This window comes from Pithys albifrons, chromosome 3, assembly GCF_047495875.1.
Source record: "Pithys albifrons albifrons isolate INPA30051 chromosome 3, PitAlb_v1, whole genome shotgun sequence".
Taxonomy (NCBI): Eukaryota; Metazoa; Chordata; class Aves; order Passeriformes; family Thamnophilidae; genus Pithys; species Pithys albifrons.
The window spans coordinates 50999318-51014349 of record NC_092460.1 but is presented as its reverse complement, the minus strand read 5'-3'; the positions used below and the strand labels follow the sequence as shown (position 1 = coordinate 51014349).

The window sequence follows — 15032 nt, the reverse complement described above, 5'->3', positions numbered from 1 at the left end:
TGCATGTGCCCACGCAGTTGCCCAGCAAATGCAGCTGACCAGAAGTGATCGTCTTCACTCTGATCCCTGCTGGGAAGTGCAGAATGGGAAATTTGTCCAAACAGCTAGTCTGTGCCAGGTACTGCTATAGTAGTGGCTACTGGCCTTTGCTCAAAGTGGCCACAGGCAATATTCTTATTTAAGTTTGGGAAACCTTTTCCTCTGTGAGTACTGTGATGTCTAAAACCATACTTCTCTGAGGCTTGACACAGCTTGGACGAGTTCAAAGATGATGTTCTGTCAGCACAGGTTTTGGGCAGCCCTTGCTCATCTACGTGTGCAAGAATGAAATGTCTAATGTCTGTTGTTGAAAAAGAGGCCCAGCAGAGTTTAAATATAGGAAAAGGCTTTAAGCTTGATGAAGTAGGTGCCTGGGTTCCTCTGGACCTGCAGAGGAGATACTGGCGAGGATTATGTAGCACTTAGCCAAAATATCTGGCTCTGGGGAAGAAATTACTTCTGCTTGGTTCAGCCCTCTGCATGCTTATTGATGACATCCAAGTGATAAACCACACAGATCACTGTTTGTGTAACATCTGTATTAGCATAATACAGAAGAGGTCTTGGAACAGAAGGAGATTGTAACAAAAATGCATGATTGTGGTTATTTTGGGCTGTGTTATTCAGATGTGGTGCTGGTTTGCCATCAAGTACTAGTATAGAATCATAGGATTGTAGAATCAGTTGGGTTGAAAGAGACCTCCAAGATCATCAAGTCCAACCCTTAATCCAACCCCACTTTGATTACTAGGTCATGGCACTAAGTGCCATGTCCAGTCTCACCTTAAAAACCTTGCCACACACAAAATATCTGCAACAGAGTATTTTAAAGTGAAAATCTGTGCCTTTGCTGCTAGTAACAGATTTTATTCCTGATGACAACTGCTGCCTCTCTGAGTGGCAATCAAGCAAACATATCAAGAGTGGTTGAAGTGCAGAGTATTAACTGGAACAGCCACAGCGGCCCTGGTCTCAGAGCTAACCTGGATGAAGGAACAAACACATCTGTGTACTTCATTAAAAGGCAGGCTTATGCTCTCAGGGAAACCAAGATGTCCCAGGTCCTCACCAGCTGATACCAAGTGGCCAAGGAGTGCTGGGAGAGGTGTTTTGATTTGAAGAGAGTTTCTAAAGCAGTGTGACAAATAAGCTGGAGAAAGCACAGCAAGTAGTTCAAGTTTTGGAAAGCTCTCCTGGTAGCATAAACCCAATGGCACTGCAGGAGTGTGAAAATATGAATGCTGACTTTAGCAGACTTCCCAATTCTGGAAAGTGCCCCGAGGTGGCACTGCTGCCTTCCAGCGCAGGCAAGCATGTAAGCGTGGGGAGAGTGGCTGGGATGGCCGTAGCAATGTCAATGCACCAGGCAAGGAGAAAGGTCTCTCCCAGACAAGAAAGCTGCAGGTAGGAGCAGCCAGGAGACGAGACCGTGGGGCAGCTTGGGCTACAGCAAGAACCTGGTAGCACTACATTGCCAGGGTTGCAATAGGTGTGAGCTGGCAGGTTTTCCTAACTCTAGGCCTGTTCCACCCAGACATAGGAAGTCTTGTCCTCATACTGTGTCGTGGTTCATGAAAAATAAAGGCTTGTGTTCCTGAAACCCTGGTAGTTCACCATGTATCTGCCCCCCTGGCTGTCCTTTGAGAGCCCTGGGTGTTAGCTCATGGCTCTGCTGTGTGGGAGAGCAGTTCTCTGGCTTCTGGTACTGAAGTACCCCAAACACATGAAGGCATCTCTGCTCACTCATCAGCATGCCATGGAAGGCACACTTTGAAGGATTCATATTCTGGAGTAAGCATCCACACATTAACTGATGATGTATGTAACCACACCTAGACAAGTCCTATAAATGAGCATAACCTAAACTGAACTAAAAATTCACTACTGAATTGCATACAAAACAGCTGGGTGCTAAGGAGACCATTCTGGGAGTTTCAATGCATCTGATAAAAGAGTCCTGCTTTCGAGAGGTGGGAGCCCATAACTGAGGGCTGATCCAGAAGGCCCCAGAGGCTGTGATTCTGCAGGAACATCAATTTGCTAGGGCAAATAACACTTGTAATGCCTGTCCAAGACTCCCTGACCCACTGTGTTGTGGAGGCAACTCACAGAAACAGTGTGGAAGTAGCTGTCCTGGTGGCATTAACCAGCGGACACAATGTTTCCCCCAGAAAGTAGCTGTGGATGTTTCGGTAAACCTTGTCCAAGGCAATGGCAAGAGGTAAATTACTAATACTGTTTCTGTATATCCCTCTTTCACAGAGTGGGAGCAGGAAAATCATAAACCACAAACAAAAAAAAAGAGAATCTGTGAAACCACCTGGATGCTTCCTTTTGAGAGTAATCTGGTGGAGAGCTGGGAAAAGGGGTTGTGCAATATACTTGAGCAAATAATACTGAGGAAAAAACAATCAGACTGTAAAAAAATACCTACCCCCAGTTGCAACCTAGCTCAGCACTGAGCACCAGTGGGGGAGAGAACACAAGCTGACTGTTGAGCAGAAAGCATTGAATGTTTGACATAGGCTGTTTTTGATTTTGAAAATAATTCAGGAATTATTGTAGGAGGTGGTAGTGGGGGGTGGAGGAGAGAGGGTGTCCACATGTATCAGGCCTGCATAATATGGAGCCATATGCATATGATCTGACCAGATAGCCTAGTTAAATGCTAAATGACTCGTGGGGTGGTGTCAAAGGAAAAGTTATTGTCTTTGTCCAGAGGATATTTTCATTTCTCCAGTGAAAATATTAGCTAGGAATAGCATCCTATTCGAAAAACAACATGAGGCACAGAGACTGACTGGGTGAGTGTGTGCTGCTCCTGTCCCCTTCACCAGGACACAGAAGCTCCCAGAGGAGCTGAGCTTATCAGGTAGCTCCATCCAGACCCACAACCCCTCGATTCCGGGAGGCACTGCAGTAATAACAGCAAATGTGAAACACGCAACCCCCGAACCCTCCCTCCTCCAAACTCCGCGTCGCTCGTTGGGGCTCTAAAGCAGCAGATACAAGGGGAGAGCCCAAGCGGGGGAGCCGTTCTCGCCCGGCGCGTTGGGGCATCCCCGGCGGGCCGCGGGGGAGCACGAGGGGAGCCCGCGCACGTCTCGCCCGTGCGGCGCGGGGAGGGAGGGAGGGCGGGCGGCCGCCATCGCCTCCCGGCGCGGTCCCGCCCCCCGCCGGTAGAGCCCGGGCCGGCGCGGGGATGGCGGCGGCGCGGGGCCGGGTGCTGTGCCTCTTCGACGTGGACGGGACCCTGACGCCGGCGCGGCAGGTAGCGAGGCGCGGGGGCGTCGGGGTTTTGTGCGGGGGTGAGGTCAGCGTGGCGGGGCTCGTCCCGCCGCCTGCGGCCTCACCCGCTGCTTCCCCTCCAGAAAATCGAGCCGGAGGTGGACGCGTTCCTGCGGGAGCTGCGGGAGAGGGTGCACATCGGCGTGGTGGGAGGCTCCGACTATGCCAAGATAGCCGAGCAGCTGGGGGACGGGGACGAAGGTGAGACGCGGCGACGAGGTCTCCCGAGGGTCACCTCTGCTCTAAATCCAGCCCCAAGGCTGCCCCTGGGGAGCCTGGCCGTGCCCAGGCGGGAGCTGCTCCTCGGCTCCCTCCGCCTCATGGAGAGCCGGCAGGGATGCTCCAATGCAGGCTGCCGATTCCAGCGTCAGTTTTGTATGAGCTTCGTCAAGGCTCTGACAGCTGCGCCTCCACACACAGCGGGCAGGAGCCCTCGGCAATTTTTGCCTCCCTGCTGCTCCATGTGCGGTTTCCGGCAGGTTCCAATGGGGACACGGGGTAGAGTAGAGAATGGGAGGGCGAGGGGGCAGCTCCCTCCACCATGTTTTCCTTTCCCGGTATGGATAAGAAGAGCCCCTGGACTCCAAGCTCTGCCTCCCGCGTCGTTAGCGGAGGGAGGCCGAGAAATTCCCGGCTGAGGAGACTGATTGCTGAGTCGCCAGTGCTGCGTGTCTGGGTTGCAGGAGGGGCTGGAGTTAGATAACCAGTAACCACATCACCCTGGCAGCCTGGCAGTGAGGAGGGCAGAGGAGAGAGCAGAGTAACACGCAGTTGAAAGCCTGACATTTTGGAGCCCTTATCTTTGTCCTGCAACTGATTCAGTCCGTGACCTCGGTCAGGTCGTTTCCCCCTGCGTGCGTCAGCTCCTCTCCAGCGAGCAGAAGATAATCTCCTCATCCACTTTGTGGAAAGCACTGAGAGTAGGATGGTCAGTGGCCCTGTGCAGAGCACAGGAGCTGTGGAAAGCGTGGTACTAAGGAAGCAGGAGGATGGGTCACTCAGTGCTAAGCCCAGTCCTTCATGCTGTTTTTCCCAGACAGTACTTATGTTTCTTCTTTTGTTTCTTCCCACCTTAGTCATTGAAAAGTTTGACTACGTCTTCGCAGAGAACGGCACAGTGCAATACAAGAATGGGCAGCTGGTCTCCAAGCAGGTAGGCCCAGCTCCCTTTGCAGCCATGGCTCTCCTGCCCTGTGCCCTGCACTCCATGGGGACCAGCACCTGCCCCACCCAGCCCCTTCTCCTCAGTTGCCAGATCTTAATGTACCGCTCTTCTAGGTGGGCTTCATAGAAGTCAGAAATTTTCTTCACTCTCCCTCCTCTTCCTGCAGGCCATTCAGGACCACCTGGGGGAAGAGCTGCTGCAGGATCTGATCAACTTCTGTCTCAACTACATGGCGCTGCTGAAGCTGCCCAAGAAACGGTAATGGCCCAAGCACATGCAAATTGTAGTCATAGCACTGATTTCTAGGGAGCTCTGGGGTCCAGAGCTCTCCTAAAAACAGCTGAGCTACAGAGTTTGTCTTGCTTCAGGTTTTATCTTAGCATGTAGAGGCACTGTGTAGGATCACTGTCCCACTGAGCTGGGCACCCTGGGTAAATAATGGAGGAGGGTCTTTTTCCTGAAAAGTCTGCATTATGTTTTAGCGTAAAGCCTGTTCTTTGGCCCCTCAGATTTTCTCCTCAGGGAAGCAGGGGAGAGCCACTGTGGGCTTCAGGGTACAGCCACTGCATGTATCTCATTTAGGACAATGGTGCCAGCTTGTTACTGGTCCAGGCATCAGGCATTGTTGGTCATATGATTTTCCAAACAGACAGACAATAGATCTTGAGATGGGAAGTCCAGTGCCTGAACACACAGTTTCACACTGTTTCTAACCCAGTGTCACTGGCTGGCCCTGCTCTGCTCCCAGTCTTGTGTTCCTGACTGCTCTTCCCCTTGATATCCAGCAGCCAGAGGGGAAGCTGGGTTGGTGCACCTCCTCTTAAGGAAGACCAGGCCACTACCAGAACAGAAGAGGGTAGTTTTCAATTAGATCAGCTTGCCTGTTAGCACAGAAAGGAGAGAAAGAGGACAGATGTCATGAAGGTAGAAGGGGAGAGCAGGAGAACTTCTTTCAGAGACAGCCTGCAGTTAGGCCAGCTTGGATGCAGAGACTAACCTCACCTCAGACCACAGTTTCACGAATGCATGAGCCATTCAGGGCTGTTGGGAGCAGCAGCTCAGTCCTCCCCTTGCCCTGGCTGTTTTATTCCTGCTCTCCCCATGTGACTGTACAGTGAACGTGAGCAGGTGAGCTGTTGGGTTGAGACTAAGCTGGTAAAAGTTGCTAAACTGTGATCCAGATTATTTGCTTGATATGAGTCACTATGTGGCAATACAAGGACCTGTGAGAGGGGCTAGGGTGGCTCCTTGAAACAGGACTTCTGGCTAAACAGGCCCCCGAACGCATGGGCTAGGATCCAGAAGGCTGTTTGGTTGCCTCACTGCTGTCTGGTTACCCAACAGCCTGTCAAAGTTTCAGCTCCCAAGTGGCTGTGTGGATTTAGGCTTACAGGATTTCTAGCAAAGCAGGGACTTTAACCCACAGGTTCAGAGTCTTGGCTTGAGGTGTGAGCCATCAAACCCTGGGTGCTGCAGAGATGCTGCTTCCAGGATGCAGGCATGGCTGCCTGTGTAGCCATTCCCCGTGATGTTACTCACTGTTATGAGACAGGAGAGGGAGAATTATTCCTCCAGACTCACTTTGTCACAGGGAAATGACAGGCAGAGCTGAGAGGGATATCAGAGGGTTAATGATACCAGGGATCCTCATTTGAACAGGGAAGGGGATCTCCCTGCTCCAGCTAGATTTCCACAAGAGTTGCAATCTATTTTCAAATTAGCAGTGCTGTCATCCCCTGTTGTTTCAGCCCCAGCAGTGCTGGTACCTGTCTGGCCTCTTGACATGCAAACAGAACTAGCTGGGATTATAGTGGAGAGAAAAGAAGGGAGCAGTTTTCTGCCAGCTCAGTGCTTTCAACCAGCCCACTGAGGAAGCAGCAGAGCAGTGATCCCAGCATAAGGTGAGAGTGGCAAGCACAAACTGGATGCTGTCTGTGTAAGCTTAGATAAGAGCTGCAGTCAAAGGTGCAGGGGTCAAACAGGAGATACAAAGGCCCTGATTTATGTCCTACAGGGAGGTCCTAATTGCTCCTCAACCTGTTGCAAGACATCAGCAGCGAGTTACACCAACCTGTGCTATCCCACTGCCCCAAGGTACTTGCAGCTTCACAGCCTACATGCTATTTCTTAAAAGCCTCATGGGGTGGAGATGCCACAGTCTCATGAGGCAGTTGGTCCAGGCCAGGCAGTAGCTGTCTTTGCAGTTATCACAACATTAGAAAACATTGCCTATCATCTCACCTGAGTGCACTGCTTCCAGCCTGTCCCCAGGGCACACAGGAAGTGTTTATTCCTCTTCTCTTACAGTCTTTTTATAAAACTATGATCCCATGGGGATCTTAAGCAGTTGTTGATGCCTGGTGCCTGCCTGGTGTGAAGCATCCATGAGTTGGCATGGTTTCTCTCCGCCTGCCCATTCTTGCAGGGCCTTGCTAAGCAGCCTTTGCCCTGAAAAGGTTGTTTTTCTCTCCCTGCCCCAGTAATCTTGTGCCTTTGCCCACCCACAGAGGAACCTTCATTGAGTTTCGCAATGGGATGCTGAACATCTCCCCCATCGGACGGAGCTGCACCCCAGAGGAGCGAATTGAGTTCTCTGAGCTGGACAAGGTACATGGGCCAGACTTGGGCTCACCCTCCCCTTTGCTGGTTTTGCACGACCACAGATCTCAGGTCTTACGTGTTTCCCCACATCCCAAGGAGAAAGGAGCCCAACTCCAAGCTGTGCATATGCATATGCAGCAAGGTTAACACAGGACTGGGAGTCAGAAAACAGAAGGGGAAACACTGAGCGATTTCATTGGAAACCACCAATGTGAAGGGACAGCCAGCAGGACTCCCTGTGCTGTGAGAGCCACAGGGAATAAGGCAGTTATTTAACAGTGTTTCCTCATTTACAGTACCCAAAGATGGCACAGCAGCTATCTTCTCTCTCCCACTTCCAGCCCAGAGAGCTGGAACTAATGTGCTTTCCAGACTCAGAGGGCCACAGCAGATCTGCTGGGCAGGTCTCTGGAGCATTCGGCCCATACTTACACCAGTTTCTGCCTGGGAGAGCTTTCTTGAGGATGAGGGATCAGCTGGTCTTTGCAAGACTTTTGAAGCAAAACTGGAGACTTTGGGTTATGAACTGGGCTCCTGGGAAACTGTAACAGTTGCATTTCATTGACAAGAAAGGGCTGGGATCTACTTTCCCCCATGGACTGAGCTGCGGGCCTTTTACTTGGACACTTGGGCAGGACTGGTGGAAGCTGACTAAATGGCATGACACTGGGGCCCAGGACAGGTGGGAAGGGAGCAGAGCAATAAGGCAGAGTTAGCCAGCAGACAGGTTACAGTGGATTCTGGGAGGCTGTCAGCATCTAATTTTTCAAACCCTCTTTACTTCCTTTTTGTCCTTATCCTCCAGAAAGAGCGGATCCGGGAGAAGTTTGTGGCAGCCTTGCAGAGGGAGTTTGCTGGCAAGGGCCTACGGTTCTCTAGAGGTGAGCAGGGAGGGCTTTCTTGGCTTTGCCTTTATCAGGTTTTCCATAAAATTCTGGGAAGGGGGACAGGAATCCTAACTGTTCCCTCTGAGGGCCTAGAGACTCTGGGAAGAGCAGAAGGAACTTATAGTCCTGGAGAGCTGCCACAGGGGTGTCACATTTGCATCCATGACAGGGCCACCACAGAGAATAAACCATGCTGTAGATTTGCTTCCCACCGAATCAGCTGGGCAGGCGGGTTTCTATTCCATGACATTATCCCTGCCTTAATTTCAGCTAGTGGAGCCCCACTGCTGCCCAGAGGGTCTGTTCTGGCTGAAGCATCAGCAGCAGGGCAGCCAGCAGAGCTCCAGCATGTGCACTCCTCCCTAGGGATGGGACCTTGTGCTCTGGGTTTTTTTGGGGAAGGTTGACTGCATCCTTCTTCTTGCATGAAGAGCTGGCAAGGTGTAAGGAGTTGGCAGCTCCATGCCATGGGCTTTTGTAGGGCCACTTCTTGGGGTGGTTCTTATAGCCAACTTTTACCGAAGGTGAAGAACCAAAGGAGGGGCTTGAGTAATCCTAGGGGTCTGGCCAGGATGGGGAAAAAAGTGAGGGTGTGTAGATAGTGGGAATGATGCTGGAAGAAGATCCTCTGCAGGGCAGATGGGCATGTGTGAGATAAGATGATGCAGTGTGTAAACCCAGCCAAAAGGCAAAGGGGTGGTGAGGCTGAGAGGCAGCAGGTGATACCCCACTCCTGCACCCAACAGGACTGACCGACTGGTCTTCCAAGGGCTTTCCTCTTAGAGCCACTGCTTGCCTTCAGCATCCTGCCACGGGCATCCTGTGCTGCCCACAGCACTGACAGACACCATTTGTTATAGCAGAGAAAGACAAGGTCCCTGCTGCTGTTTCCCCGCAGGCACAGGGTGTGAGAACAAAACAACAGGCCTTTCTCCTCTGACTTCGGGAAGCTGCCATGAAAAGCCCAGGCCTGTTGTGTAAAAGCATGAAGACAAGGGGAGCTGCAAGCCCCCTGCTTTTCCACAAAAAAAAACATGGGGTGTCTCAGGTCAGGCATCCAAAAACAGAACACTTGGAAAGGGGGTTCTGCCAAATAGGCTTCATGTGCCTTCTCCCTGGCTGTGGAGAATGCAAGGCCCAGAGGTGGTAGGAGATCTCCCTTCAACCCCTCCAGACCCCTACTCTACCTAGGTAAGGGACAGTACTGGCTGTCCTCCACACCACCTCTTCTTCCTTTGGTTTCCTACCTGCTCCAGTTGGCATCAAGGGCCCCTTCTTGCTGCCCAGTTCTCTTTGAAAGGCTAGAATGCAGTGAAAGACAGTGTTTTTCACAGGTAAATGGCTTTGGATGCAAAACCAGGAAGGAGTTTAATTATGTCAGCCACATTTAGCTCCTGCTCAAATACTAGATTCTGCTGCAAGCCTGGGGACATCCCCATCCCTGAGCGCATAGGGCATTAGCTCCCATCCATATCACAGTCCAGGGCATCCTGTCTGGTTCCTCTGCTCCAAGCTGGACATAGGCTCCAGCTCCTCAGGCTCCAGGGAGCCTTGAATCCTCAAACCACTGGGGACACTCTTAAACAGCCAGGAAGGGGAGGCATCCAGACTTGCATGATTGAACAACCCCAGAGATTGGTGCCTGTCTACTCACCCCCTTCCTTAGAGAGGTAGGATTATCATTTATGAAGGCGAGTGTGAAACTCCAGGATTTCCGATGGCTACTCCAGTAGATTGCCTGGAGAAGATGTGCAGAGGCCTGGACTGGCACATCCCAGCTCAAATCCTTGTTTCTCTGACCCCGAGCGAGACTTAAACATATATCGCAGGCTTTATTTTGGGAGGAACATTTCACCTGTCTTGGTGCTGGGACAAGGGCCTCTCTCTGCAACCTGTGCATGCAGTGGGGCACCTTGGCAAGGTGGAGGAGGTGCTGCCTCCAAGCACCCTCAAGAAGCACAGTGCTGGGCTAAACTCTGCCTGATCTAAGAGAAAGGGCTGGGAAGTTTAACCCATGGTGTCTGTGGGTGACCATATCCATATGCAGGCTCTCTGAGAAAACTCCCTGACCGCTGTATGCCACATCTGATAGGATATGCCACATCTGACTCAGTGCCTTTCCAGATGCTGGCAGCCTTCACTTAACTCTTGTGTGAAGAGGTGGTGGGCCAGGGTCATGCCCTGATTGTATTGATGGGTTCATGGTAACTCCATGGCAAGGTCCTTTATCAGTGTAAAGAGACAGCATACGGGAGCTCCCAGTCCTTGCAGGGTTAAGGAGCATCAGAACAGTGCTTTTGGAAGGGCCAGCACAGTCCAGACAGGAGCCTAGAAAAGAACTTGGTGCCAGTCTCCAAGGTCATTGTCCCCTGCTGGGACACAGAACACCTTGGTGCTATCTGCAAGGCATGACCCCAGATCTTCCCTAACAAACACCTCTCTTGGGAGGAACCCGCTGGTTCCTACTTCCCTGCAGGGAAGCTGTGCTAATGTCACCCCAGCCATACTGATGTCTCTGCAGTCTGTTGTCACAGGAACAGCCTCTGCCACTACCCTAGCCATGTGTCAAAAGGAACGCCCTGGCAGAGTTGATGTTCCTGGCTGCTGTTTGGAGTGGCAAGTCACCACAGACATCCAGCCTGCTTCCATCCTCCTGCCCATCCCAGGGTGACACCCTGCCAGCTCTCAGTGACATGGCCTGATGCTCATCTTCTGCTGGCAGGTGGCATGATCAGCTTTGACGTCTTCCCGGAGGGCTGGGACAAGCGCTACTGCCTCAATGTGCTCGATGATGAGAGATTTGACACCATTCACTTCTTTGGGAACGAGACGACCCCAGTGAGTATTCCCCACTCTCCCCACACATGGCCGCTTTCTCTCCTGTGTGGTGCTGCTCCATCACGGGTCTCGTGGCCTGGGTCACATCAGCACCAATACAGACCTTTAGGGAGGAAGATGCTGTCCTGTGCTATGGGTTGTGATGGTTTCATGAAGGCAGCAGGCCTACTGGATCACAGGGAAATCAGCTTGGATTCACTGTGCTGGGAAACAGGTCCACCTCATCACCGCTTTCCTTACCCCAGCACACTTGAAAGGACAGCAGCCACCCTGTGGCCTGCAGGACCCAAAACACAAGCCCTCAGCGCTTAAGAGAGGCCTTCTCAACAGCAGGACCAGCTTCACCTTCCCTCTAGAGCAGTGGAGGATGATGCTTTTTTCCTGCTGGAGACCAGCTTGGTCATCCACTCAGCTCTTTCCAGATGCTGGCAGCCTCTGCTCCCCAAATGTGCCCACCCCACCTTCTGCTAGCCCCTCCACAGGCAGGGTGGGGGTTAACCCCAGGCTCCTGGACAAGCTTGGCTGGTCAGGGACCTTCCCCATCCTGTCTATGCTCCACCCCTGGCACTGAAGAGGGGAGGCCAGAGGGAGAGAGCAGAGCTCCTGCCCAGCCTGTTCTGCACCCCCGGGGCCAGCAAAGCCCTGACTGCCCCTTCCCCCCATGTCCGTGCCCGCCCAGTTCTTGGCTCACACCCCAGCTCCCCACAGGACAGAGCCAAATGCAGATTCATGGATGAGGTGGTTCTGGTGAGACACTGCTAATGCTGTCCCTATTTTCTCTTCTCCTGCAGGGAGGGAACGATTACGAAATCTATGATGATCCCCGCACTGTGGGACACAGTGTCCAGTCCCCCCAGGACACGGTCCAGCGATGCCGTGAAATCTTCTTCCCAGAAAGAGCCAACGAGTGCTGACTGCCAGGTCCCTGCAGCCCTGACCCAGCCCCACCCTCTCCCCACACCAGGAAAAGCACCTTGATTTGAGGAATCTGCTCAGGGTAGACCAAAAAACCACTTTACAGAGCTGGTCAGGATGTAACATGAGTGCGAGTGGGTGGCAGGAGGGAGGCTTTTCTGAGCAGCCCTTTGGCACTCCCCATTTGTGGCTGAGTGTCGTGGCACCAGACCCTCCCTGCTTTCAGAAAACCTTCTCTCTTGATGATTCAGCTGTGGTGGATGGTGATGCAGATGCTTTTGTGTTTGGAAAGCATTTGAAAGGGCCAGTCAAGAGCATATGTGTGTGTCAGTCCCAAGCTCCCTCTCCTTTCCTTTTCCATTCTGTTTCTGCATGAGGGAATATGCTTCTCACTTTTCTCTGCCCCTTGCACCTTGGCCCAGGAGGCCAGGGCTGCTGAGGCTCCAGGAATTCCAGAGCTGCTCCAAGGCAAGAGGCCAGGAGGGCTGTTTGCTCCAAGCCTGTGGTAGGAAGGAGTAGCTGTGATCCCAGCTTGTTGCACTGTTGTGCATTCTAGTGGAGAGGTCAAAATGTCCTTCCCCTGTGCCAGTCCCTACATGTGACCTGGGAACGACAGCTCTGAAATGACTGGGCTGCTGCTCTGAGCTTTGCTCAGGTGCATGAAGAAACCACTTTTTTGCTTTAGCTTACAAAGACCCCCTAGGGTTTATTTTCTATATTATTATTCTATATTTTCAAGTTAGACCTTGCCTGGCATGGTTAGAGGATGCTGGCACCTGGTGTGTGCAGAGCATGTTGTGGAGCAGTTTAGGGCAGAAGGCTTTCCAGTGGTCTTCCCAATCCCATGTCCATTAGGTGTCACAGATCACAGAATTATTGGGGTTGGAAGGGACCTCTGGAAATCATCTAGTCCAACCTTCCTGCCAAGGCAGGGTCATCTCAAGCAAGTTACACAGGAATGTGTCCAGGTGAGTTTGAATGTCTCCACAGGGGGAGACTCCACGGCCTCCCTGGCAGCCTGTTCCACTTCTCTGCCACCCTCAACATAAAGAAGTTCTTCTTCACGTTGAGGTGAAACCTTTTGTGTTTTAGTTTATGGCCATTGCTCATTATTCTGTCGCTGGGCACCACTGAAAAGAGTCTGGCACTGTCCTCTTGGCACCCACCTTTGAGATATTAATATGCATTAATGAGATCCCCTCTCAGTCTTTAGACTAAACAGGCCCAGCTCCTGCAGTCTGTCCTCGTAAGAAAGATTTGTCCACGTAAAACCTTACCCAGGGCATTCATAACAAACCAAGTCCCCTTCCCAGTGCTCGGCTTTCCATCCTGCTGCCAGAGACATTTCAGAGAGAGCCAACTCAGGCTAGACCTGGTTCGTAGTGCCAGTGGAGGTACCCACTCAGCAGTGCCCTCCAAGCTTGCTTTTCCACCCCGTCTCTTCCCACACACTCAGTTTACATGGTCACCTTTAGGCAGACAGGATGTCCAGTGCAGCTATTGCATGTCCCGTTCTCCCTGGATCTTTGTGGGTTGCAAACCCCCATATCTCTCCTTCAGCCCTTGACGTTCTTCCTCACATTGTCCTTTTATTCCCAGCAGTTGCAGTGGGGTGTGTGGCCACACTGGTGAAACCAGTCACAGCTTAGTGCTCAAAAGAAGCTCGGGGATCTGTCCCCTCCAGGGAGATGTCCTGCATGTAGCTCCTCAGAGAACATGGATCTGGCGTTTGTGGACCTGGAGAATGCTGGAGGTTCCGGCAAACTCACCACCATTGCTCCCCAGGAGCCTTTCTCACCACATCCATGCTGGTATGGCACTGCCCTGTCTCTTGGTCCTGTTTTCTCTCCCTTTTTTCTCCTGTTCCAGCTTTCCTCACCATTGCTCTTCATCTTCCACTAGCAGCTGGACTGCAGAGAGAAGTTTCTCAGCTGGCTACTGCCACCTAAGCAAGGCACCATCATCTTCCTCAGGCGAGATACACTGGTGCTTTTAGACCCAGGGCAAGGCTCCCACATGTCCGTGGGCAGAGTTCCAAGTGGCTACCTGGCCACAGGAGCAGGGATACTGTATGACTAGTGCTGGTGATGTGCTGTCTGCTCCACTTGACTGCACCTCTTAACTACAACACATCAGATCTCTGGTGCGTCACATTTACATGAGTGCAGCTGTATACCTGGCATCCAGAAATTCCCAACAAATGCACAAATCCCTCCTACCCAGAGAAGATTTCTTTATGGGAGAAGAGGACCTGTTGGAGAAGCCTGAATGCAGGGTACCCTTTTTGCAGGTCACGGGTTTTCGCCCTCCACTGCAACCCTCATGGAGGAATCGTGTGTTTTGTGTTTCCTCCTGCGTTTCACTGTGGATCAGATATGTGTGGGTCTTGGGGAGCTTATTTTTCCTTAAAGTCTATTCAAAGCCAGCAGGACCTCTAGTGAGTTTAGGGGTTAGTGAAGAGCAGGGCCTGGCCCTTACAGTGTGGGGCACCATGATGGCCATGGGGACTGAGATGACTAGCACCTTCAAAGGAGAAGGCAGGCTCTGTCCAAGGCTCCCCCTGGTGGGAGCATGTCCCTTGCTCAGGGTGTGGGCAGTTGCAGGGCAAGCAGAGCAAAGACTGAGATGACCTTTGCCGCACCAGCCATTGCTTTCTCAGCTCAGGAGCTCACTTGTGTATGGGTGGGATCAAGTTCAGGAACCTTTCCCCTTCCTGTCTTAGACCAAGCTTGGGCTTGTTGAGGGCACCTCCCACCTCCCAGAGGGATAGGAGGAGGATAGCATCAGAAGTAGCTGGGGCAGCCCCAGGGTCTCAGAGCCACAGAATGGTTGAGGTTGAAGAGATCTCTGCAGACACCTGGTCCCACACTCCTGCTCAAGCAGGGCCACTGAGAACCCTGGCTACCTCTGCTGTATTTTTGCATGCAGGGATGATGCAGGGATGGGAGCCCTACATCTATGGGATGGTTCATGTCTGTCCCTGAGCCCACTTTGGTGCTCCTGTCAAGGTGGGTGCCCACAATGTAAGTGAGGGTTTCTGTGGATGTGAGTGAGCAGATGTGGCAGGCCCCACACCCAGGACTGTCTTGCTATATGGCTCCATATCAGCGCGAGATGGGCGGCTCCTGTCTGGCTGATACCAACTGTTAGATAAGAAATATATTTAAATACACAGATATGTATATTAAAAAAATTAAAATGAATCCTATTAAAGCCACAACACACAGCAGTTGGAGGCAGCATGTGCTTTGTGCTGGGCTGTGTGGGGGTGAAAAACAGCCAGACAACAGGCAGCCACC

At 52.1% G+C, this 15032-nt stretch overlaps 1 protein-coding gene across 2 annotated transcripts; it reads left to right on the top strand.

Annotated features, from left to right (window-relative positions):
• Positions 1-27: 27 nt before the first annotated feature.
• PMM1 (phosphomannomutase 1) lies at positions 28-13729 on the top strand. Of its 2 annotated transcripts, none has more exons than XM_071551863.1 (8): positions 28-118; positions 3411-3528; positions 4404-4480; positions 4659-4750; positions 7000-7099; positions 7899-7974; positions 10703-10818; positions 11610-13729. In XM_071551863.1, the coding sequence occupies exons 1-8, from the start codon at positions 29-31 to the stop codon at positions 11730-11732; spliced, it is 792 nt and encodes a 263-aa protein (XP_071407964.1). In that variant the 5' UTR covers position 28; the 3' UTR covers positions 11733-13729. The 2 variants fall into 2 exon arrangements, with proteins under 2 accessions (XP_071407964.1, XP_071407965.1); XM_071551864.1 differs by lacking the exon at positions 28-118 and adding an exon at positions 3194-3310.
• Positions 13730-15032: the final 1303 nt, after the last annotated feature.